The sequence below is a fragment of the Brachycentrus maculatus genome, unplaced genomic scaffold (genome assembly GCF_059751285.1).
Source record: "Brachycentrus maculatus isolate JH-2025_06_01 unplaced genomic scaffold, ASM5975128v1 h1tg000078l, whole genome shotgun sequence".
Lineage (NCBI taxonomy): Eukaryota > Metazoa > Arthropoda > Insecta > Trichoptera > Brachycentridae > Brachycentrus > Brachycentrus maculatus.
This window is the reverse complement of record NW_028280832.1, coordinates 152,655-179,053: the sequence shown is the minus strand read 5'-3', so window position 1 is coordinate 179,053 and position 26,399 is coordinate 152,655. Positions and strand designations below refer to the sequence as shown.

General features: G+C 31.7%; 1 protein-coding gene across 1 annotated transcript in view; it reads right to left on the bottom strand.

The window, feature by feature from the left end:
* The window catches only part of LOC148311045 (uncharacterized), a 109,771-nt gene that overhangs the window by 11,228 nt on the left and 72,144 nt on the right, over positions 1-26,399 (bottom strand). The window contains exon 9 of the mRNA XM_088257340.1: positions 25,409-25,743. Within this exon, the coding sequence (XP_088113466.1) occupies positions 25,409-25,743 (335 nt within the window). The remainder of the gene's footprint in view (positions 1-25,408; positions 25,744-26,399) is intronic.

Below are 26,399 nucleotides of genomic sequence, written 5' to 3'. Positions count from 1 at the left end.
TAATATTTCGGTAAGTAAACATAATATGTGTCGCCTACTTTCAAAATGCGCCAGATCCATGTAAGTCGATTTTACAAAAAAATCAAAATTCTCCCGGTAACATTTATGTTTCAAAGATTTGTCTATCTTTAGATGAAATATTATGAAATAGAGAATTTTCCCATTTTTTTTTTGGAATTTTTTCAGTATTTAAGAAAAAAACAAGAGACACAAACCGAAAATGACGTCATCTTAATTTTTGACCTATCCCCGCTCTCTGATTGGCCGATATGGGTCAGAAGGCAAGTTTCATGAATATATCGGAATTTGAAAGACAACGCTGTTTTTGAGTATTTTTAGCAGGGTTTTCAATATTAAGCAATATTAGCAAGTATTAAAATATTTTAAACAATAAAACCCACAATTGGCATTCCGATAGAGTATTAATTTTTAAATCTTATAAAATTGGATCTGGCGAATTTTGAAAGTAGTCGACACATATATCCTTTTTTTATATTACAAGGATCAATTTTGTGGTCGGAGTTTTTAAAAGTTATATCCACATATTTAGATTTTAAAGTACCGTTTCGACACGTATATTTTTCCGAATTTGACAATCATCTCTTAGTCAAACATTTTTTTGTTGATAAAGATACAGTGGTAAAAATGTCAAATGAATAATAATAAATTAATAGTTTAAACTATTTTTATTATAGGAAAGCAAGTACGTCAAATACTTGAAAGCAGTCAGGTCAGACGGAATAATCGCCGGGTATACACGAGGAGTCGCATGAATGTGGAAGAGGCGATTTTTTTTGTAAAAACATTGGTGTGGCGTTCTATTCTCTCTGCTTCCCCCGCTTGGAAGCAGCGTGAAGGTTAGTTAGTTAGTTAGTAAATCCTAAAAATATTCCTGTGTTTTTATTCTCTATATAGTCTTCTAATTTTTGACATTAAAAGTTGATAATTGTCATCACTTGATTAGCCCCTCCCATTCTTTTCAATCAACAGATCCTTCAACTTCTTTTGACAGACACCATTAACGCAAATAGTCATCGGACAGACGAAAAACGCATGTGGTTAGTATTTTGTGTAGGTGTAAGAGGGTGGATAGTGCAATGGTAGTGTGTATAGTGTTGTTTTCACGCTAGTGCACTGATTGTTCTGACGAAGAGACGGGTACATCTCAAAACTGGTAGAATTTTTTTTTCAATGTTTATTTATGTACGTATTATGTATAGCATTCTATAAATCTCTAACCACAAAGTTTGTAGGAACTCATACATACTCGTATATCATTAATCTCATTATGCTTTGTGTTTACATCAAAAAGTCCCAATTTCGAAGTAATTGTATCAAACATGAAGGAACATCATTTCTCCAAAAACTGAAAAGGAAACCTGAAAACCTGAATTTTCATTTGATGGATTTTATTTTGTTTATATTTTGTATGCTTTAGCATGGAACTTTGTGGTATGGTAATAAAACACTCTCGAAACCGGTAGACAGAATAAGTGTTTTAAAAAAGTGGTAATACACAAAGTAACACCCTGAAAAGAAACTGAACGAATACCATAAACATATACAGACTATACAATAGAAAACTAAACACAATAACTCCCACGTACCGCATAAATATATGTACATATATGTTCCCCTGTAATATAGACAAATATGTTATTAAAATGTACTCGTATAACATGATACTATAAAAAAAAGAAAAGCACAAGAGTTTTTTGGAGAGCAGATTGTATTAATTAGAAATGTTTTTTTAACATCTCATCAAAGATAAAAAGGAATATGGAAGTCTGGGTATTTACGGGGCTGACGATCGTCATAGGCTGGTTTAAGTGATCACTTCACACACGTGTAATATTCACCAATTCTACCCATTATTGACAACCACACTACTCAAATTCTCGAAAGTTCTATATATATGAACCAATTTTGAAACATTTTTCTTAAATCACTAGAACTTCACTAGAGACATCTATTGGGGAGATGAAAAGTAACTTTTTTATTGGGCAGAAACTCTTTTATTAGTATGTAAAGTCCGAAAACATGATTATAGTCACATACATGAGAAACGCCAGAAAATATCATTTTCATTTTTATTATTTTAGCTTATAATTTGACCAGTAAATTTTTCATATTATATTCTGACAAAAAATAATATGAAAAATAACTCCTATAATTCCGAACTCCGAAAATAATCCAGATTTGTGAACAAATGTGTGGATACACTCAAAATATTGTAAGAAGAAATGTATAGAAATTGTATAAAAAAATGCAATTATATTAAATAAATATCAATAAAAAATCACTTATTTAAAATAACTAACCATTTGCTGTTTAAAAAAAAAGTGGGTATCACAGCTTAAAGCTTAAAGCGTAAAATATTTTAATCACTTTTATCACTTTCACAAATGCACAAAAACGCCGAAATTATTCATGTAATTAAAACTTCAGTAATTTTTCGCGCTCGCGGATTTCAGATCATTGCCGATTATAAAAATTTACAGTTATCCAAGATGTCTTCATCGCACGCTGTTCACCGCGAGAGTTGCAGCGGACCACTAAAGTGATTGTACGGAGAGGAATCTCCCTACATCGCGAGATGGATTAGAAATGGTAGGGGAAAGCAGAGAGATGGTGCATATTCATATTATTATTGATATATTCCAATTGAAATATTAACAAGATTTTAAAATTCAATCTCGACGATAATTTTTCATCATATTTTGGCCCACTTTTGTAATTATATAGTTTACCTTTTTACTAGCAAGCAGCCGTGAAAAATCGCGATAAAACAAAAAAGCGATATGGCGAAAATCGTTTAAAAAACAACATTCTCGGGATTATTTAATGATTGAAGCCGTGTCATATATAAATTAAATTTTTTCTCTTAAAAAACTAATATTCATGAATCATTTTTCGGAATTTTATCTTTCTGACAATATGACAAGCCAGGGATTCCATGTCATGTATAACTTTGACTTGTCTTCTCTTCGGTAAAATAACAAATATACATGAATTATTTTTCGGAATTTTATCTTTCTGACAATATGACAAGCCTGTGATTCCATGTCATGTATAATTTTGACTTGACTGCTCTTCGATAAGAAAACAAATACTTACACATTAAGTATTTTTCGGGAACTTTATCTTTCTGAAATATGGTTAAGAAATGCTAAAAATCATTCAAAATGAAGTCCACTAGTAAATTTGAAGCTGTCTACACTATCTAGTTGAATCGATAACTCAAGTTTATTATTTAACTACGTATGGGTAACTTTAACCTTATTTTTTAAACTTTTATTTCTAATGACTGTCATTTTTAAATCCGTTGTTGTTAGAAAGTCATATAATTTTTTACCAAATCCAAGTAAAGCCAAAGTTTTCTACACTACGTTGTTAAAACGTTATCTTCCATATAAAGTTGCAGGCCGGAGGAATTGTTTTTTTTTGTGTTATATTGTATTGTATATTATATGTCAAATGAATGTCAGAAGACAGACTTCCACGTATCGCCCTTCAAGGAAACCCTGAAGGACGCAGACCCCCGGGCAGACCTCCAAAAAGGTGGAATGATAGCTAGAAGTCAACATCCCAAGAGCGACAAGCGGAGGCACAAACAGATCCTTAGATCTACAAAAAGAAGAAGAAGAAGAAGAAAATATTTTATGCCTTTTAATGCATAATATTTTTGGAAAAAAATGATTGAAAAACCTATCCTCTGTGACGTATATTTTACGGGAAGCAATCAATATTTCCTTTATGTATTTTAACACTTTGTGTTGACGACAGAAATAAGTTTGAAAACAGATTACGAACAGAAATCTGCAGTTACTGAACGGAAGCGAAAACGACGATGAAAATTTTATGCACTCAAGAAATAGGAACGTGATATGAAATTATTATTTCCCTGAATAAGAAACATTTGTGCAGCATGTGTTGTTGCTTCAACATATCAGACCGAGTAATGCGCGATCATTTACTAAACGCTGATGCTGAATTGAGCACAATGATTTTATGTAGGTGCCAATATACGTGATTCTTTCAAATTATAATTTAATATTCAGGTTTTTTTTACTTTAAATTGGACGTTTTACAAAACAAATTGGATGTTATATTGTATTTCATAACAAAATTGAATTTTTAATTTTTATTTCTTTTATTTATTTAGTTAAACTTCATGTACAGAAAATAAATAAGTAAATTGGTGGGCTTATTGCTAAAAAGCAATATCTTCCAACCAACCAAAAATATGTTCATATTTGTACTACACAGGGCTTCTTTTAAACAAAAAAGGTCCTGGAACTCACTTCATCTCAATCTTTTTACAAAAAAAATAATTCATTACAATACCATAAATTATCATTTTGATGAATTATATAAATAAAGATTGTAATAACGTTAGCGCAAACATTGTTTCGTCTAATTGAATTTGTAAATTAAATATAAAAACAAATTAATCTGTAAAAAGGTGCACGTACGCCGTTCCACCGCGTTACATGAAAAAAAGGCCTGGTGCTACTATATCGTCAGTGTGAAAACCTGCCTACATCTTTCATTCTTCAGACTAGCAAGTGCGTTAGACGTCAAGTTGGCAAGCCTGCGCGGCGCAGTGTCATAGTCTGTGCTTGGAATCATGAGTAGTATTAAAAAAATCTATTACTGATAAATTCATTGCAATATCTTATGCTCCACTAAATGCAACTGAGGAAATAGAAGATAGTCGAGGTCGATACTGAAATGAAAATTCATCAGATGAGTGACAATCACTGTTTCTTGTGGCAATAATTGGACCAAATCGATTCGCGTTTGATTATTAAAACTGCAAAAAAGCGAGGTACACGCTGTCGAGAAAGGATTAGCAGATAAGAGTATGCAGAAGCGTATAGGGGCAGTGATCTGCTCAGTTCCTACCCAGATGTTTCATGGCGCGGAAGAGAAAGCCGCCATTCCTCTTGTCTCGTGCTACGAGCCACGAGCGTCATACATGCCACACACCACACACTACACACCAGAGAAGGATAACATTTTATTTGGGCAGTTCGTCAGTTTCCTAAGTTTAGTGAAAACTTCCGAAAAACGTAAAATCTTTAAAAATTATCAAACCTTTAAAACTAAATTTAAAAAACATAAAAGATTCACCCCAACCTAAACTCCATACCGAGGAATATTTTTTTTATTCATTTAATTTACTTTATTATTAGCTTTGTTTATAAAAAAAAAAATGTAAAACGAACTCTCTCTGTAAACACAAGTATCTACTTTATTAGAGAGGTTAAAAGTTATATTTTCAATATTTTGTATTTTTACCAACTATTTTGTATATTTAAATATGTATTTTGTAAAAAAAAAATTCAATAAAAAAAATAGTCAAATAGAAAACCTCAACTAGCAAGGCCTTGCTAGTTGCGGTATTTAAGTGAGCTTTCTTTTAAAGAAGTTTCTCTTATGCCTCGGTCTCTTATATCCAAGATAGTATTTTACTCGTAGCAACTTTAATAACCCATGGATATTATTATACTATTGTGTGCAAATACATACTAGAGTCGCTTTCAATTCTCTCTGCCTACCCCTGCGGGGAAGTGGCGTGATGGTTAGTTAGTTAGTTTACTTCTCTCCAGCTTGAGTTTTTGAAGTCAATCAAATATGCAATGCGCAATTTTTTGCACTGTTTGGCGCGATTAGCCTTAAGTGTTCAAATCCAAAAACCAAATTCAGTAATGTCTACTTTTAAGGAAGATTTTTAATTGTGCAATCGTGGCTAGCACATCTGACTACCATACATAATGTCTCAATTTAAACTCCCGATTAGGTCATTTCCTTTCCAACTTGCTCAGCATAGCACTTTCATGTGGAAGAGTTTTCACAGGTTTCAATAATCGGAAAAAATCTTCAATGGGGGTGAGATTGTTCCGCTTATTATAGTTAAGAATATTGATAATGATGTATTTTGTTGTTGTGTTCAATATGGAGTTAAATACATCTCTCAGTGCAACTACATTTCAAGGTCATATAATAAAACACCAAATTCTTTTAAATGTATAAGTGATTAAGTACATATTTGCTAACTTTTATCATTTTCATCTTTATGATTTTTGTTTTTCTGTGAAAATCAAATATTTGTAGTTTAAATTAGCACGTTTTGTTTATTTTTATCTCTGATATCAATTGTATTCTTGCCAGTGCCTTTTATTATAACCTTAAATAAAATATATACCCACACACAGGTCATGCCTTTGTAGGATCTTGTTTTTGTATTAATATTATATATTTTTTGTACTTGTAATTAAAATGTATTTTGAAAATCAAAAAGAATTTAAAATAAAAAAAAAGCATTTTTGTATGTCATTATTTTTTATTTAATTTATGCGTGTGTCACTTCAAATGTGTAGTGTGTCGCTTAGTGACTCGCTCGTCACAGGTTGGCCATCCCTGCTATAGAGCATTTTATCCCCAACACACTATATACACGACTTGTGTACGAACGTATCGTATTATTAATATGCTTAATTACAGAAACCGCTGCCATGACGACTTCAAATCTACAGATCAAGGCGCGCCATCTTATCTGCTTTAGGAAAACTTCATTGCTTCGTTAATCCCATTATCCGTTTTGCGGATAAGTGAGTCGGTCTTTTTCCGCTTCAAAAGCCATCCTTCATTCATCCTATAATCCTTATGCTCTTTTCTATCAAAATACATATATTATTTTAGCAAACAAATGAAATATTTTATTGCACTTTATACTATAAGGAAGGAATGCAAAGCTGAGATAAGCTTTATCGATAAAATTAAGAAAGGCGCGTTGAGATGGTTTGGACATGTAGAACGAATGAATGCGGAAAGAAGGGCAAAACAAACTTATGAGGCGAATGTTGTTGGAAAAAGGAGCCAAAGAAGACCGAGAAAAACTGGGCACTATCAGGTATGCCAAATACTTGAAAGCGGTCAGGTTAGGAATCGTAATAATCGGCGGGTATGTATGAGGAGATGCATGAACGTGGAAGAGGCGAAGAATGTTTGCAAATACAGAGTGGTGTTGCGTTCTATTCTCTCTCCCTACCCCTGCGGGGAAGCAGCGTGATGGTTAGTTAGTTAGTTAGTTTATAATATACGTGAGTAATGATATCTGTCAAAACGAAAAAGACTATACCCAACATTTTGAATGTTTCCAAATACTTGTTCATGTGTGTGATTATAGTCCAGGATTCGGACCTCATATACAAATATAAGAGTTTCTGCTTAATAAAAAAGCTTCTTCATTTCACCAATAGATGTCTTTGGTGAAAATTCTAGAGATTCAAGTACAATGCTTCGAAATCATATATGTATAGAACTTCCAAGAATTTGAGTAGTGTGGTTGTCAATCTTGGGTAGAATTGGTAAATGTTACAAGTGTGGAGAGTGATCACTTAAACAAGTCTATGACGTCATAAGCCCCATAATGCCCAGACTTACAAATCCTTCTTTCTGTTGAGATGTCAAAAAATATAAAAAAAACTCCTAATTGGAGATAATCCAGATCTGTGAACAAGTATTTGGTCACACTCAAAATGTTGTACATAAAAATAAAATTACAACATTTTGAGTGTGTCCAAATACTTGTTCACAAAATCTGGATTATCTCCAATTACAGGAGTTATTTTCATATTATTTTTTGACATCTCATCAAAGATGAAGAAGAATATGGAAGTCTGGGCATTTACGGGGCTGACGACCGTCATAGGCTGGTTTAAGTGATCACTTTACACACGTGTAACATTCACCAATTCTACCCATTATTGACAACCACACCACTAATATAAGAGTTTCTGCTTAATAAAAAAGCTTCTTTACATCTCACCAATAGATGTCTCTAGTGAAATTCTAATGATTCAAGAACAAGGTTTCTAAATTGGTTCATATATATAGAACTTCCAAGAATTTGAGTAGTGTGGTTGTCAATAATGGATAGAATTGGTGAATGTTACACGTGTGTAAAGTGATCACTTAAACCAGCCTATGACGGTCGTCAGCCCCGTAAATGCCCAGACTTCCATATTCTTCTTCATCTTTGATGAGATGTCAAAAAATAATATAAAAATAAAATGCTGCACTTATAAAATATATCTTTTTTTTACATTCATACAAAAGAATTTCCACGAAGAGTTACATAAAATTGTCTAGTCATAGTGAAATGGAAAATAATAATAAAATAATCTTAATCACCACTTCTTCAACGTGTCTTATAACATTTTCTCGAAATTTACTCTTCCCACGCTATAATTTTCTTATTGTATTTTATAAAATCGGTATTAAGTAAACACACATAACGGAAAGTTGAGTACTCTGGAGATTTTATTGTTACTGAAACAATAACACGCGGAAGTTGAAATATTCTATCGTAATTATTGTAACCATATATTTATATTCTTTCGCCGTAAAAAAAACGGTCAAAAATACAGAACTCGAGTAGCCAAAATGTATTGTTCACAACGTCCAAATATTGAGGTCCTCACCAAAAAGTTGCACTTCCAATGTTACACAAAAACCATGCAAATATACATACATACATGCATTTATTATACGTATTACGGCTCTTTAGGCATGGCCTGTGTTGAGCCGAATACTAACATGTTAATACAATTTTTATATTATTTTTTAATTTTTTTTATAATATATTTTTTTTAATTATTAGATTATAAACATAACATACAGGAGATACAAAAATAATTTACAGTTTAAAGGTTTTTCAAAAAGATAATTACACCTGGACTTTAATTAATTCACTTTCTACCTTGTCCCTTCCAATGTTAAGCAACCATCGACGGACACTGTTCTTAAAGACCTGACCACTCCTGGAAATCTTAATGGTTCGGGCAGCAAATTAAATATTTTTGGCGCAAGGAATGAAAATTTTTTTTGAGCAAAACTTATTTTTTAAAAAAAAATTATTCCTGTTTACTATATACTATCGAAATGTTAATTAAAGTTGTCACAAAACGTGACCAATCCTGTGAACCAACATGATACATATCATTAAAACGCACCAAAAATATTTATAATAGAAATGTAACGATGGTGAGGATCTCCACAAAAAATGCCCATAAATTGGGTTTTCTCCACATAGGATTTATTTTTACATTTTTTTTGACATTTTAACATAGATAGTGAAAGATATGGACATAATTGTTGTTGACTTTTTGAATGGGACAGTATAAATTATGTATAGAACTTGGTATACTACTACTACTACTACTACCATCACACCGTTTCCCCGCAGGGGTAGGCAGAGAGGATGGAACGCCACACTCTTCTGTCCTGACATACACTCCTCGCCCCCTTCACATCCATACATCTAGTCATACATGCCCTCCGATTACGCAGACTTTTGACCCCGCCAGATTTTAGGTTCTGATTGATCTGATCGTGCCAAGTCTTTTTCGGTCGTCCACGTTCTGTTTTCCCTCTCACATTCGCCACATATATTTTCTTAGTCATTCTTTCGTTATCCATTCGCTCCACATGTCCATACCACCGCAAAGAACTCTTCCTAATCTTTTCAATTATTCCTCGTTAAGCCTTATATTCCTTTCTTATATCGTCGTTTTTAATTCTTTCATACAATGATTTTCCACACATTCGTCGAGACACATTCGGAGCGCATTTCAACAGCGTTCACTCTGCTTTCATCCTTCCTTTGCCAGTTCCATGTTTCCGTGTAATAATGTTCCATGTAATAATGTAGATTTTTGTGTTAATTAAAACAATAATAAGAGCTTTATTATTTATTGGTTTGGCGTTAACTTTATGGAATAACATGATGATTTGATTACGAACATAAAACTTTTGTAAAATATAAGACCACTTATGAGTTTCTTAACATATTATTCAATGTATTAATTATTTCAACTTTTACTCATATAAACACGACTAGTTTCAAAAACTACAAATATTCTTATCAAAATATTTAGATGCAAAATGTCTGAAAATACAGAGTTTGTATTTTCACATGCTGATAAAAACATTTAGAAACTTAAAAGTAGTATTTTTTTAATTACCTAACGTCTAATTGACTCTGAAATCTAGTAGCGGCTAATGCAACACTGCTTATCACGGCCCTACAACGTTCCTACTTCATAAGTTTATAGCGTAATCCTTATTGTGAATGGTGGGTTTAGTCTAATGTGTAAAGGCAATTAACCGTAACTCAAGTTGCTGCTGTTCGGCGTAACACGGCTCAAAGCTTTCTTATAACTAGCTTCTATTCATATTCAATAACAGATTTTTCTCTATCTCTTTCCTTTACCGAGATATTCATTATCAAAACTATATGATATGCAAAATTGTATTAATTTGATACATGTTTTGGCAAAAAGCATCATATAACTTTAATTTTAAACTCGTTTATCTCAAAACTACAGTTGTTAACTTGTGGCTATTTGCCTTTGCACATTAGTAGTTTACTCTTTATGTTTAAAGTTTCTAAAACATCATGTAGTTCATGAGTGAAATTTCTAGGAGAAATCACACATGGATCACATTTTCTTGGTCAAAATTATTCGCTTTGACGTATATTATATAAGTAGTTAAAGAAGAACAATGATATTATTGATTTTTTAACTATTGTGTAAATTATGAATATATTTGCTTGGTGGGTCTCTGCAAAAAAAAAGTTCGAAATATGTATAAATTTTGTTTTAAATAAATGTACACAAATAAAAAATAAAAAAAGTAAAAAAATAAATATAACTTTGATGCATCGTGTGTTAAAATTACCTTACAAAAGTGTTCATCAGCACAATTTACAGTACACATTATAGATCTTCGGTCAACGCCTTGCCATTCGTTACCGTAATATCACCAGCATAGACTTAACATGTCGTGTCTGGGGAATCAACCATCCATCACGAGTCGTGATTCGTGATAATAATGTTGTCAGTGATTATCTGGCACATATGATTAGATAATCAGTGATCAATCAGTAATCGTCTAAAGTAATCACGGTAAATCCATAGTTAATATCATTGTAGGTTTCAAAAAACCACAAGTAAAAACCTCGAATATAAATGATATACATAGTAATAATTGGGAAATAACTATAGTTATGTTACGCTCTGTGTTGCGTGAAGTTAGACTATTGTAAATTTAAGTTATCTGTTAATTTGAAAGGGAAAACATTTCCCACTTGGCTTACGTCGGTTGTATATATGTATATTTACATGTATGTTTATGTATTTATATATATATATATATATATATATATATATATATATATATATATATATATATATATATATATATATATATATATATATATATAACGTGGTAATATTTTCTTTTGTAAATTGGGTATAAATAATATGTAAAGTGGGTGTATAATAATAAAATAAACAATGTGTTGCTTTGTAATTAAAGAAACGACAATAAAAGTTTATTCTTAATTAATCTTTATAATAATTTTTATATCTATCTATCTATCTATCTGATTCTGACAGTTAATAATATTATCGGAAGTCTTTTGTTTTATTCTGAGCGACGCATGCGACATCTGGTGGTAGAACTGTTTTGTGTAGGTACTATTTGTAAGTACTTAATAAAATGTAAAGGTAAAACATCTCCCCCCTTGGGGATGAAAATTCATAGTACAATTTTCATTCGTCCTCCGGATCATCTTCTTGTAGTGAAGGGACTGGTATAAGTTTAGTGATATGATAGTTTTTTTTTTTTTCTTTCTATCTTTTTTCCTTCTTTTTTTTTCATTCTTTTTTTTCTTTCTTGTTTTTTTTTTTCTTTCTTTCTTTTTTTTTCCTTTTTTCCGTTCTTTTTTTTTTCTTTCTTTTTTTTTGTATTTTTTTTTTCTTCTTGACCCTTTTAAAGTAGACACAGTTTTTTTCAATCCATTTGTTTTTTTCTTTTGAATTTGATCTCTTAAAGTATCTTCTAATTTAACCAAATTTACAACTTTTAATTGTTCATCTGCATTTTCATTCGAGTTTAATACTGGATTCCTGCTTAGACAATCTACTTCTAAATTCTTCTTTCCTGGAGTATATTTTATTTTATCTTTCGTAGAAGTTTTTTCTACTTTATTTTTATTTTCATTTTTCAAGCACTGTTTCTGTGTTATTTGTATGTCTTCATTTTTATTCTGATCTTTTAAAATATCTTCTAATTTAACCAAATTTACAACTTTTAATTGTTCATTTGCATTTTCCTTCGATTCTAATACTGGATTCCTGCTCACACAATCTGCTTCGAAATTCTTCTTTTCTGGAGTATATTTTATTTTATATTTTGTAGAAATTTTTTTCACATGATTTTTATTTTTAATTTTATCACTAGTTCTTAAATTTCCACGTCTTCTTTGATTATCTTCTAATCGTTTTCTTTGATCATCTTCTGATTTTTCTCTCTCACTCCGAACATATTGTAGTAATTGTTTTAATACATCTAATGTTTCATAATCCATTTCCAATTAACAAAATTGTCGTTTTATAACGTGGTAATATTTTCCTTTTGTAAATTGCGTGTAAATAATATGTAAAGTGGGTGTATAATAATAAAATAAACAATGTGTTGCTTTGTAATTAAAGTTTATTCTTAATTTATCTTTATAATAATTTTTATATCTATCTATCTATCTATCTATCTGATTCTGACAGTTAATAATATTATCGGAAACCTTTTGTTTTATTCTGAGCGACGCATGCGGCATCTGGTGGTAGAACTGTTTTATGTAGGTACTTTTTGTAAGTACTTAATAAAATGTAAAGGTAGGTACCTAGTTATTTTATTACATATATATATATATATATATATATATATATATATATATATATATATATATATATATATATATATATATATATATATATATATATATATATATATATATATATGTATATATATATACATATATAAATATATATATATATATACATATATATATATATATATATATATATATATATATATATATATATATATATATATATATATATATATATATATATATATATATATATATATATATATATATATATATATATATATATATATATATATAAATATATGTATATATTTATAAATATATTTTGTTCGCCTCCGTAGTGTAATGGTCAGCAAGCCTGGCTACCGTTCTGGAGGTCCCGGGTTCGATTCCCAGGGGGGGTCAAATAAATATAAGTGATTTTTACGCTGTAATATTTATTCAATATTACCCTGGACTGGTACCTGAATCGGGGGGCTGATCACCTTTCCTTCATGTGTAAACGATTGAGATAACACTGCGTTTATATGAAGCAGTGCCCTATGCACCATTGGGGTGCGGATAAGGGTTTTGTTATTTATTATATATATATAACACAAATTTCAATTATATTACATTTTTTTACGATTCATATTTATTTATATAAAATATGTATGGTAATTTAAAAAAAAGCATGATATAAAAAAATCTTTTAAAATCTAAAAAACAAAATGTTAAAAAAACATGTCTATAAATTGCCATAAACTTGGTTGTGGGAAGTATTCGATTGGCAAGAATGTTTCATAAGACAGCAAAATGATATCTCAACACATTTTGCGATGTTACGAGTCGCCACAATAGGGAAACACGCCAAGTTCTTATAAAACACAAGATATTCATGTCGTGTGTGAATTCCCTGTCGAATTTTCACGGTCTGTTAGAAAATTATAATATATTACGGCAATTGAATAATTATCAACCTATTACCGCCTCAAAATGATTTCAAGAAAAAATTTAATTTTTATATCTACGTCGATAGGGGTACCTACTAATATAGATATTGGCTAGCTGCTAATAATTGATATTTTGAATATTTAAAGCATTAACTTTGTGGATCACTGTAATATATTTCGCTCGCTCTTTTCAACAACGTCATAAATCAAAAAGCGTGATTTTTCAGGATATCGTTTTTAAAGTTTAAGAATATAATATATTTTGCATTAAAAATAATTATCAAGCCAATCATTGAACTTTTTACTGTACAACAGATCTTTTTAGGTAAAACTTGAAAGTTTTTGTCTTCATTTGAAAAATATTAAGTATATTAAAAAAATTAAACAATACCTTTTCTTCAAAATGCAAAAACAACACTTTTTACCCTGTAGCGGGTAAATATTAAATTTAAAATATGCCGCTTTTGCTGGAATATAGTACATTTTACGACCTAAAATGATACAACAAAATGCATACTTAGTCAACATATTTTATTTAATATTGCTTCAAAGAAAACAACAATCACGTTGAAAATGAAAATTTAAGAAAAAGAATTCGTTTTATATAATTTTTGTACAAAATAATTGTTAAATTTGCAAAAAACTCTTTAAAGATGGAATGGTTTTCGTGTATTTAATAATACAAACAATAAACGAAAAATACTAAAAAGAAAGCAAATTCGTAGTTGAATTAGTATTGTATTAAACGTAGCTTTAACTGTTTTTTTTCATATTAAAGACCGTTTAATATGAAGTTTACATGTAACCGGGTCGAACGGCGTTGCTTTTTTCTCGGATAATATATATTTTTTAAATTTTCAAAATCACTTCTACGAAACAATGTTTGCGCTTACGTAATAACAGTCTTTAATTCGTCAAAATAATAAATTACGGTATTGTTATGGATATTTAAATGATATTAGAATATGTCACTCACTCCTTTCAACAACGTCATTTATCAAAAACATGATTTTTCAGGAGATCGTTTTTAAAGTTTAAGAATATAATGATGAATTAAAAATAAATATCAAGCTACTATTGAACTTTTTACTGTGCAACAGATCTTTTAAGGTAAAACCTGAAGGTTTTTTCTCCATTTGAAAAATATTTAGAATGTTTAAAAAAATAATTAAATAATACATTTTCTTCAAAATGCAATAACAACACTTTCTGCCCTGTAGCGGGTAAATATTAAGTTAAAAATATGCCGCTTTTGCTGGGATATAGTACATTTTCTAGGCATTCCGAATCCATGCACAACTGAAAATTGACGTTTATTTGATATATGACGTTGTTGAAAGGAGTGAGCGATATATTTTTTAAGTAACATCTTTACATTAAGTGAGTTCCGTGACCCTTTTTGTTTTAAAAAAAAGCCCTTGTTATATGGTTCATATAAATAAATAATTGGTGCTAAATGTGCTAACCACTAGACACAGAAGCTTATTCGTAAATAATAATATTTTTTTGTTATTGTGCAGCGAACGATCGCTTTCATCTCTCTGCAGAAGTAAGAATCTGTTGAATTCGTCGGCTGGCAATAGCGCATCGCGTCGGTCCGCGGTGGAATACATTGGTTGCACTCTACATACGCCATACGCCATACATCACATACGAGCATACACTCGAGAGATTGGACCTACTTTCAGTAGACGTTTCATGTCCGATTAAAATTATTTAATATTCATTACGGAGTCTGCGCAGTTTGCATTCTGGCTCTGCTAAACAGTGTCAAGTCCGAAATATCAGAAAAACGATAATTTTTACTTTCTACATAATCGTACATATATGTGTATGTGATAATTGGTTGGTAAATAAAACGAAGACTTTATGGAGAATGAAAAAACAGGAATATTTTTTAGCACTAACCTACTACAAAACTAAATGTCACGCCGCTTTTCCACAGAGATAGGCAGAGAGAACAGAATGCCGCACCAATTTGTCTTTGCAAACAATTTTCGCCTCTTCTACGTTCATGCATCTCCTCACACATACCCGCCGATTATTCCGACTCCCGACCTGACCACATTCAAGTATTCAAAATATTTGATCAGTTTTCCGAGTTTTCCTCGGTCTTCCTCTGATTCATCCAGATCTACATTCATCTCTTTCAAAAACTACAACTTTGGATTTGTCTACAATCAGCAAATCACATTCCTTGCACATACATATTATACACCCTTGACATCAACGCCCGCAGGTCTTATTATCGGCAAAAAGCACAGCTTCGCCACCATACAAAAGGCAACAGACAGTCAAATTGATCATATTATCTCTAAGATTTAAACCATTCACTTCTTTAATGCAATTATCCATGTAAAAATTGAATACACAAGAAAAAAAAAAAATTAAATTTTAAATCACGAGAGATGACAAATTTCAGTAAAATTACATTTTTATACGATTCATTTTTATGTTTATAAAATATGTAATCTTAAGAAAAGCATCATATTTAACACAGGTGGTATTTGAAAATGGTGTTACCAATCTATCTCATTTCCAATAATTACCACGACTTCGTTAAATTCTTAAAATAGTAAAAGCGGCTCAAATTGATTAGATGTATTGTTATTTTAATACTATATATTTTACAAGAAACCATTTAAAAGCAACGACGCTAATTATATTAAACTATTTTGCATTTAATTTCTCTTATTTCTAGCACATTCAATACAAAAAAATTAGTTTACTAAATATTATCTACTCCACAATTTTAACTACTCGTATCCAAACTTTGTTGTTTTTGACCAAATATTTTCCTTTACCTAATTTTTCCCCTGTTTACGGTCATTTGAACTTTGTTTGTAAATCATTGAAAAAATTAACCAAAAACAATTTGTTAAATCTTCAATCAATATCAAAAAGTGCAAGGGAAATTTAAGAAAATAAATACTTAACATTTGAAACAATTTAAAAAAAAAATATTAAAAGTTTTATTTTCCAACTAACAGTTTTCAAACAAATCATTTCGTAAATTCTCCTTATCATTATACATAAATGTGATTTTTTAAAAACCAGCCTATGACGGTCGTCAGCCCCGTAAATGTCCAGACTTTCATATTCTTCTTCATCTTTGATGAGATGCCCAAAAATAATATGAAAATAGCTCCTGTAATAGGAGATAATCCAGATTTTGTGAACAAGTATTTGGACACACTGAAAATGTTGTACATAAATGTAAAATGCATTCTGAATTTATAATAATTGTAAAACATCATCTATAATGTAAAATGCATTGAACCGTGTGTCACATATTGATAATAACTTGTGTTTTATGTGATACGTTTTTTTTATACATTCTTGAAGTCTTATACGGTAATTTACATATTTCATTTAAAAAAATCATCGAACTACATAAAAATATACAAAATAATTTATATTTTAACATTAAATAACTTTCCCCTTTAAATGCTAATGTACCAGAAATTCGCAATATGCGTTAATTTCGCTACATGGAACTAATACATCAACCATTCAATTAAGTGCCCGGTTGCCAGTTCGAATTAATCAATTTCACACAAAAAATAAAAAATCATGTATGCAAATATATTGTTTAATTTTATGATCGGAATTGATTTACAATTGAAGCCGGTTATCCGGTTAGGAATAACTCGGTCCGTAATTTAGCAGTCAAGTTTCTACCCGCAACAAGAGCAATGCATTGGGGTCAGTTGAGCAGCGAGCACTAATTAAAGTGAATGCAATATTAGAGATCTCAAATAATAATAAAAGATGGCGAGTGAAATTTGGACTGGATCTTGACAGATGTTATCGGCCATAGAAAATACCCAGAGACTTGGATTTTGCTCAGTTTCTATGCAAATGATGAAAATCTAGATCCGAGACTCGAAGATCTAAGAAGTTAACTAAAATCTAAGTAGATAAAAACAACAACTTTGTTTTTTCCCTCATTAATTTTATTTGACCAGCAACCGGGTTTCGTCGTAATCGGCATAATAATTCTTCTTCTCCGTCTTCCTCATTGCTGAGGGTTGTAACCCTTGCAGAAGCAATGACTCTTCTGCAGTTATCCCTTGACTGCGCTGCACGTAGCGCTCCAACCACTGAGGTGCCTGCTGCTGCTTTAACTTGATCGGTCCATCGTGTGGGGATCTTCCTTTCCCTCTCTTTTCCTCCAGGCTACCGATCACAACTAGTCGTTCCAGGCTATCCTCGTTGCCACGCGCAACGTGTCCAAAGAACTGGAGAATCCGACATCATCACACTTGTTACAAATCAACGCATTTTCAGATTCAACTATGTAAATATTGTTAACCCCTGCCTAGTTGTCTACATAAAATAGAATTTCGTCTAGCCTCACACCAGTCTGATGATGTCAGTTACGACGAAAACTGGTTGCTGGTCAAATAAAATTCATGTGGAAAAAACCACATAGTTTTTATTTTATTCTATAAAATGCAGTTCCACCAAGAAATGTCAGTACAAAACATAATTTAATTTTTTTTTTTACATCTCAACGTAGATGAAGAAGAATATGAGAGTCTGGGCATTTACAGCGCTTACGACCGTCATAGGCTGGTTTAAGTGATCATTAACCCACGTGTACCATTCACCAATTCTCATTCAGTGTGTTTGTCAATCATGGGTAGAATTGGTGAATGTTACTCGTGTGTACACTTAAACCAGTCTATGACGGTCGTAAGTCCTGTAAATGCCCATGCTTCCATATCCTTTTTCATCTTTATTTCTTTTACCTGTGTAAACTACAGTCTAAAATTTATATAAGTATTGAAAAATAAACTTATTGATATCGGCAAGATTCCTTCCATAATTTTCCTAAATAATCATATTACCTGTTTCATTACTAGTAATTATTACATAACGTAAAAAGGCTGTTAATTTGAGAGTTAATAGCTTGAGCTATAAAATTTTAAGCGTTACTTTTTTAGTACTTATTACATACAAATTACATGATTTACTTTTAAAAAGAACCGGCTATGTCAGTTTCATGAGAGCATTAGACTTGCATTGATTATACTTTATTGTATATAATAAAGATATTAAAATATATACTACCACCTGTGTATTCGACTGATTATCGCTTTCACACTAGGAAATAAAATGCATGGTGAAAATCAGTTTAAATTCTTTTTGACAAAGTAGGTTTTGAACCCTCCCATAGAGCGGTAATCCGCAAACCTTTTCTATTCAAGTTACACCTACCAAATTGAGAAATTTCAGAGGTGCATATTTACCATACTATGGTTTCATTTTTTTATTGAATTTTTATTTATTTAATATATTTACATTTATAAGTATACCATGTGATTCGCTGTGCCTCTCCAAAAAAAGACTGAGCTCTTGTGCTTGGAGAGGGACTTACACTCATGGTTTAACGTTATTTAATAAATGGTGTAAAAGTCTTTTTTTTGTATACTTTTTCAAGATTTATATGTAATGGGCTTTAATTTTTTTCTTAAGAATTTTTATATCTTCTATTTTTCTTATTTCCTTAGGGAGTTTATTGAACATATTTAACATTTGTGTCGTCTACTTTCAAAATCCGCCAGATCCAATTGTATAAGATTTTAAAATGTATATTCTATCGGAATGCCAATTGTGGCTTTTATTGTTTAATATATTTAGATACTTAAAAACCCTACTGCAAAATAGTTAAAAACAGCGTTCTATTTCAAATTCCGCTATTTTCATAGAACTTTCCTTCTTACCCATATCGGCCAATCAGAGAGCGGGGATAGGTCAAAAATTAAGATGACGTCATAATCGGTTTGTGTATCGTGTTTTTTTTTTAAATACTGAAAAATATCCAAAAAATGGGAAAATTCTCTATTTCATAATATTTTATCTAAAGATAGACAAATCTTTGAAATATAAATGTTACCCGGAGAATTTTGCTTTTTTAGTAAAATCGACTTCATGGATCTGACGGATTTTGAAAGTAGGCGACACATATTATGTTAATTGCGAATTGTGAACTAGATTACTTTGTTAAAGGTATCTCAAATTTAAATTTTTTTTTGTAAGAAGGAAGATGGAAGTCCGACTTGGTGTTTACTGTATCTAACAGGTTGGCAACGAAGAAATACTTCAAGCATATAAACAGTATAATAATAACGATTAAAATTTTTATACTAATCAATCTTTATTCAGAGTACTTGTCCTTCGAACTAATTATGCGCGTTCACCTGTTTCGTATGGCTAGTGAGTACAACTCGTGTTTTAGCCAAGTTGACATTTTCAATTGCGGAAAATCTGTGCTTCGAAAAAAAAAAGTCGATTGATGAGCATATTGTCCTCTCAGGGTCTTTAAAAACTATGCTTCTCTGCATTGTATGCATGTCCCTACTAGAATCAACATCACACACACACACACACATAGCCTCTTACACACTTTACACATGCACATTTTATCTCATAAATACGTGTTCATTTGCTAGATCTACACTGAATATTTTGTGCTTATCTTTATGTGGGAAAAGCACTAATTCCATAAAAAATGACATAAGCAGGAAATTGGGTGAATGATTGATCTTTGCCGTTTGTTCAACAAGCCAACTGTTTATAATCCCTGTTTGTTGGATGATTTATGTTGACATGGAATAGGTACTACACACACACACACACACACACACTCACCCCAACCAACATAACTTTCATAAGAATAGCATTATCGGAGGATTTTTTTAATTGGCCATAGTTTTGTTAATAAATGTTGTATAATATATTGTTTTGTAGTGGCTGTAAAAATCCCAAATAAAATAAAATAAAATAAAATAAAATGTCTCTGTGGTTAACTGTAATTGGCTTGTTTAATGTATATTATTTAGTGTTTTCTGTAACATAAGTAGCTGTTACAATGATTAAAGAAAACACTTCGTTTTTTACCACCTGAGTTTTATTATAGACTACATGTTTCAGAAGTTAAACTTCCATCATTCAGGTCTGTATAATAATTAAATATAAAATATAAATTATAAATATAATTATACAGACCTGAATGATGGAAGTTTAACTTCTGAAACATGTAGTCTATAATAAAACTCAAGTGGTAAAAAACGAAGTGTTTTATTTAATCATTGTCACATGTCTTACCACAAAGTTAATGCCGAAACAATAAATAAAATAAGTAGCTGTTACTAACCGAAATAAAAAAATATATAAAAAATAATCCTCACATTTCTTAGAGGCAAGTCGAACTAGCTAAACAATGAATCTGAACGAATTACAATTGCAAATTGGCGATACTCGCAATTTAAATTAATTTCAGGTCAAGCAATTAGCATTCAAAATACTTTCTTCGTTCGGATTAAATTATTCCATTGTTATGGACAATAAACACAAATCGGTTTTTCGCCAAAAATTGATACGCTAATCATGCCCGAGCGGACCGTGACCGCTGAATATATTCTCGTATCAAAAATTATTCGAGATCTTCATTCAAAGATGTGTTACTTGTAATTACATACGCAGAATGTAACAATAGTTATCATAAATCACGTGAAAGGCGTCAAAGCAGCCGCGGGAAAGGTGTTCACGGGAAAAGTAGCGAAAATCGCCTGTTAACATTATGTCTAAATTACTATTTTAATTGAATTTTCGCAATCATCCGTTCTATGGAAAAATTCTACCTATTATTGGCATAAAGAATTTGACATGTAACACGTGTGTAAAGTGATAACTTAAACCAGCCTATGACGGTCGTCAGCCCCGTAAATGCCCAGACTTCTATATTCTTCTTCATCTTTGATGAGATGTAAAAAAAATAGCATTGGGACACACTCGAAATGTTGTTCATAATTCTAAATACGAGACAAAAGATATATTATTTATGATTTTTCCACTATAAAATTTTTAGCTTATAATTAAAATTAAGTGATTTTTACACTCTAATATTTATTCAATATAATCCTAGACTGGTACCTGAAGCAGAGGGCTAATCACCTTTACTTTATGTGTTAACGATCAAGATAACACTGCGTTTATATAATGCAGTGCCCTATGCGCCATTGGGGTGCAGATGATTTTAAGCTTTATTTTTATTTTAATTTTCCAAAGGAATAACCCACGAAGCCTCTACTTTTAGAGGCTTGTCTACAGGTAGGATAGTAAGGATAGGGAAAGTAAATGTGAAAAATACATCACAAATACCCAAACCAATTAAAAATAAATTATTATGGAATTCATTTAGCAATTGGCGAGAATCGAACCCGCGACGCCAGTTTCTCAGTCGAGCGTGTACCCAACTATGCCATGGCGCCTGTCCAATGAATTGTTGGTAGCGTTGGTCTAATGAGGACGATTTATTAATTACTTTTAATTCAAGAATGCTGTACCTAAGATAAAATAATTACTATACTTTGTTTTGTTAATTTTGAGAGAAATTACACGGGATTTTGAGCATTAAATCGACAAGTAAGTGAAATTGAATTAAATGCGTGCCAGACATTGACCCAATGATCCTGTTTTGAATGTAATTGTTGGATAGGTACCCTCGCATTTATAGCTGGGAAAAGGCAACAACTAACCCTTCAAGACCTGATAATTTGTAACAAAGAAATTTCATAAATATACGGCTACGTTTCAACAACAAGTGAGTTTAAAATTTTAATCCTAAAATAATCAATATGCTTTTGCTATAGGTTTTGTACTGACATTTCTTGGTGGAGCTGCATTTTCTAGAATAAAATAACCATAAAACTAACTGCGTAATTTTTCCCACATTAATTTTATTTACAACATTTTGAGTGTCCAAAAAGTGTGTTTATAAAGAACTTCCAAGAATTTGAGTAGTGTGGTTGTTAATAATGGGTAGAATTGGTGAATGTTACACGTGTGTAAAGTGATCACTTAAACTAGCCGATGACGGTCGTCAGCCCCGTAAAGGCCCAGACTTCCATATTCTTCTTCATCTTTGATGAGATGTCAAAAAATAATATGAATTTTATTTGACTGAATTTATTTTATCAGACTGGTGATGTCTGAATGAAAAATCAGTCTGATGATGTCGTCAACTCGGTTGCTGGTCAAATAAAATTCATGTGGAAAAAATTACATACTTTATTATATAATCCACACGTTATACTCGTCAAATCCGATTTAAGAAAATGAAGTAGAAAGCTATTCACTTAATAATGATTACCAATTTACGAATAACGATTAATTTATTTATCACTTATTTTTCAAAGATATATTTTCACGGGAAAAGTCTTCCATCGTTAGTAACAATATTTCTTAAGCAAAGGATATTTCAAGTTTTTTTTTAGTCTTTCTTAAAACTGACATAACTTCGCCATCTTGGTTTTTCTCTGACGCACTCTGTTTTATCGGCGGAACACTTCTTGAAATATTATGTTTTATGATAGAATGTTTTTTTAGAGGTGTGGTTTTTAAACTGACAACATTGTTTCTGCCGACTGTCAATTTGACAGTTGATTTGTAGTCAGTACGTTTTGCCATTCACCATAAATGATCATTATGGAAATTATGAAAATGAAAATTTATGAATATTTTCACCAAAACCTAGAATTTGTCACATCATGGCATTGATGTGACAAAGCTGTGATTTCAACAAGATGGCGTAACATGCCACACGGCGGGTACCACCATCAATTTATTGCGGGAAATTTAATTTGTATACCTCTAAAAAGACACCATTTTCATACATATACATATTATGTCAAATAAAAAATATACTTTATTATTCAATTTCCATTATCATATTTTTTCAAAATAGCTAACAGCATTCGTTCTTAGAGGGTTCAGAACACTTATTATGCTCTTATTTAATTCAACAATAAATTTAAATAAACGGCTCTTTTTTATTAAGATTAAAATCTCGGGCATTTCGGAGGCAAGTCTTCAACAAAGGGAAATATATTATATCCGCTTAGTGAAAGTGTTGAGCATACAACACGACTTAATTAGTTCTCTAATTATTCATCTAATTAAATATCTCCCATTGGTGGAAAGATTGCCTAGAACTGTACGCAACAGCGCTTTTATATTGATGTGATTCTCAATTGTGTACTCATGCAGAATACGACAATAATCATTATAAGAAACAATGTGTTTGTTATATCATATTGCGAAATAATAAAATACAAATAATTTTGTGAGAATTCGAAATTTTACGTGTGTGGTTACGTAGGTATTGCGGTAGTTAATATTTCAATACACAATAGAAAATAATATTGCTGCAATACATTATAATATCATAATTTAACATGACTTTCGTACATGTTATCTGTTATGAGTCAGTGTCAAATACAAGTACACATATGTAAATATTGTATTTTATAGTTGAAGGAAATGGCGTCCTGTATCCACCCTTTGAAGGGGTTGGAATTATTTAATAAGAACTCCATCCCCAGAGTTATTATAACGTGTAAACAACTAAACTGCTCCTGAACACCAGAAGCCAGGAGTTTTAAATTACGATAAATAATTATTTATCGTAATTTAAAATTATTAAAATTATTTTGTTAACACATTATGTTAACAAAATATTCAGGCAGATCTGTGCGCAAACAAGTGGCAGAAGTGGACATTTAAAAAAATATTTTGCAAAAATTATAAATTTGTTTGTATCGTAGTCATACAGGAGAAAGTGACCAAGTGCATTTTTTACAAAAATGTGAGCATTGACGATTGTATATCTTACTAGCTTAATATTGCCCTAAAAAACATCCCCAAGGGTTTTGAACTTGTTAGTATATATATTGACTTGGTAAAAATTACTAACTGCATCGATGTTTATTTTCTTGCAAAGCAAAAGTGACTTAAATGGCCCTCCTGAACATTTTATGTATTGTTAGTTGGTCACTTTCTCCTGTACGACTACGATATATTGTAATATCTTCGAAAATATTTGATATTTTGTGATAAAATTTTCGTAGTTTTTGTTAAACATAAAAATTCTATTCATCATGTCTGTTCGCCTTGCAATATAAAAGTCAGCCATTGCAAGGTGAAACAGCTGTCACAAAATATATGAATTCATAAAAAATCGAATCAATCATTTGAGTTATGTAATAATGGGTAATGAAATACTACAAAGTTAAGAAAAATTGCCCAAATAAAAGGGGTAAATTTTACTTGAAGGTTAAATTATAACGTTTTTCCTCGTTTTTTATAGCAAGCCCATATGGAATTGGCCACATTGAAGATTAAAATAAGATACGTTACTCTAAATTGTTTAATTCATACATTGATTCGCCGGAATTGCTGGAACGTTTATTTACGTATACGTTTTAGAGTTCCCGGTCGGAACTAGGGCAACTGAGACCTTAGCGCTTCCCACGAGTAGAACAAGCTCTAAACAAGGTTCCTATATTTTTCATTTATCAAAATTGGTCAACTATGAATATGGCGAATTTTGTTCAACACGACATTGTCAGCACTGAGATAGCGTACATAGTAAGTCGATATCCATATCGTGATGTGTGCCAATTTTCACATAATTTGAATTGGACTTAAGCTTTGATCTTCCCTTTTCCGCTTTTCCTCCCTCCCGTCCCTCATCCAGGTATTTATATTAAATTATGTACATATGTGAAATTTTATAAATGGAATGTTACAAATACCTGTTTTTTGTCACTCATTAAATTAAATGTATTTATGTAACTATTCAGTAAAATTTCCAAATAAAATAGAAAGTTAATTTTTTTAATCCTAAAAATAAGGTTCGTTTTTATAGTTGTGAAGTTCTTACCTGTTTTTTCTTCGAGCTCAGCGGGCGCCGCAGGTGGAGCAGGTGGTGGCGGCGGCGGGGGCGGTCCAGGAGCAAGGGGAACGTTACACTCCTCAGACGAGCTACCCACATCGGACACCCCAGACTCTCCCGACACAGGATCTCTGCCCCCGCGGCCGTCCTGCTCCTCCCTCCCCGTGCCCTGCCGCTCCTGACCTAGAGTCTCCTTGCTCATGTAGACCTGCTCCTTCCTGCTCGACTCGGACTTAGTGGTCTTGCTGCCGTAGCCGTTCAGCTTGGTCTTGGAGTAGTCTTCATTCTTCTTGTTGTTGTGGGATTCCTTCATGTGGGAGTCTCTGAAAAAAGAAAAATGAAAGCATGTAGAGCTAAGATGGATAATAATAATAATAAAACCCTTATCCGCACCCCAATGGTGCATAGGGCACTGCGTCATATAAACGCAGTGTTATCTTGATCGTTTACGCACGAAGGAAAGGTGATCAGCCCTCCGCTTCAGGTACCAGTCCAGGGTAATATTGAATAAATATTACGGTGAAAAAATTAATTATATTTATTTTACCCCCCTTAGGAATCGAACCCGGGACCTCCAGAATGGCAGCCGAGCGCGCTGTCCATTACACTACGGAGGCGGACAAAAGATGGATAACTCTTGTCAAATATCAAGGTTCCTAAGATTGTATATCTGGATCACGTACTTTGTGGAGAGAAATACTACTTTTTTGTAATGATTATCATGGGATAGATAGAAAGACGCCTAGAGTTGCCAAAAAGCAAACATCGTGCTGCGCAATATTGCTAATGCTTTGAAGACTGCAAAGCCTTTGCCAGAATGATCGCCAACAATGGGGGAGACCTGATAGAGGACAAGCAGAAGATGAAGAGCTGAGATATTTGGAATTTAGGTGAGCATTACTACATTACTCTCATAGATTGTGCCTACTTTCTGAATCCAAGTGGTGTAGAGGACACCGCCTTGAATCAACGCAGTGTG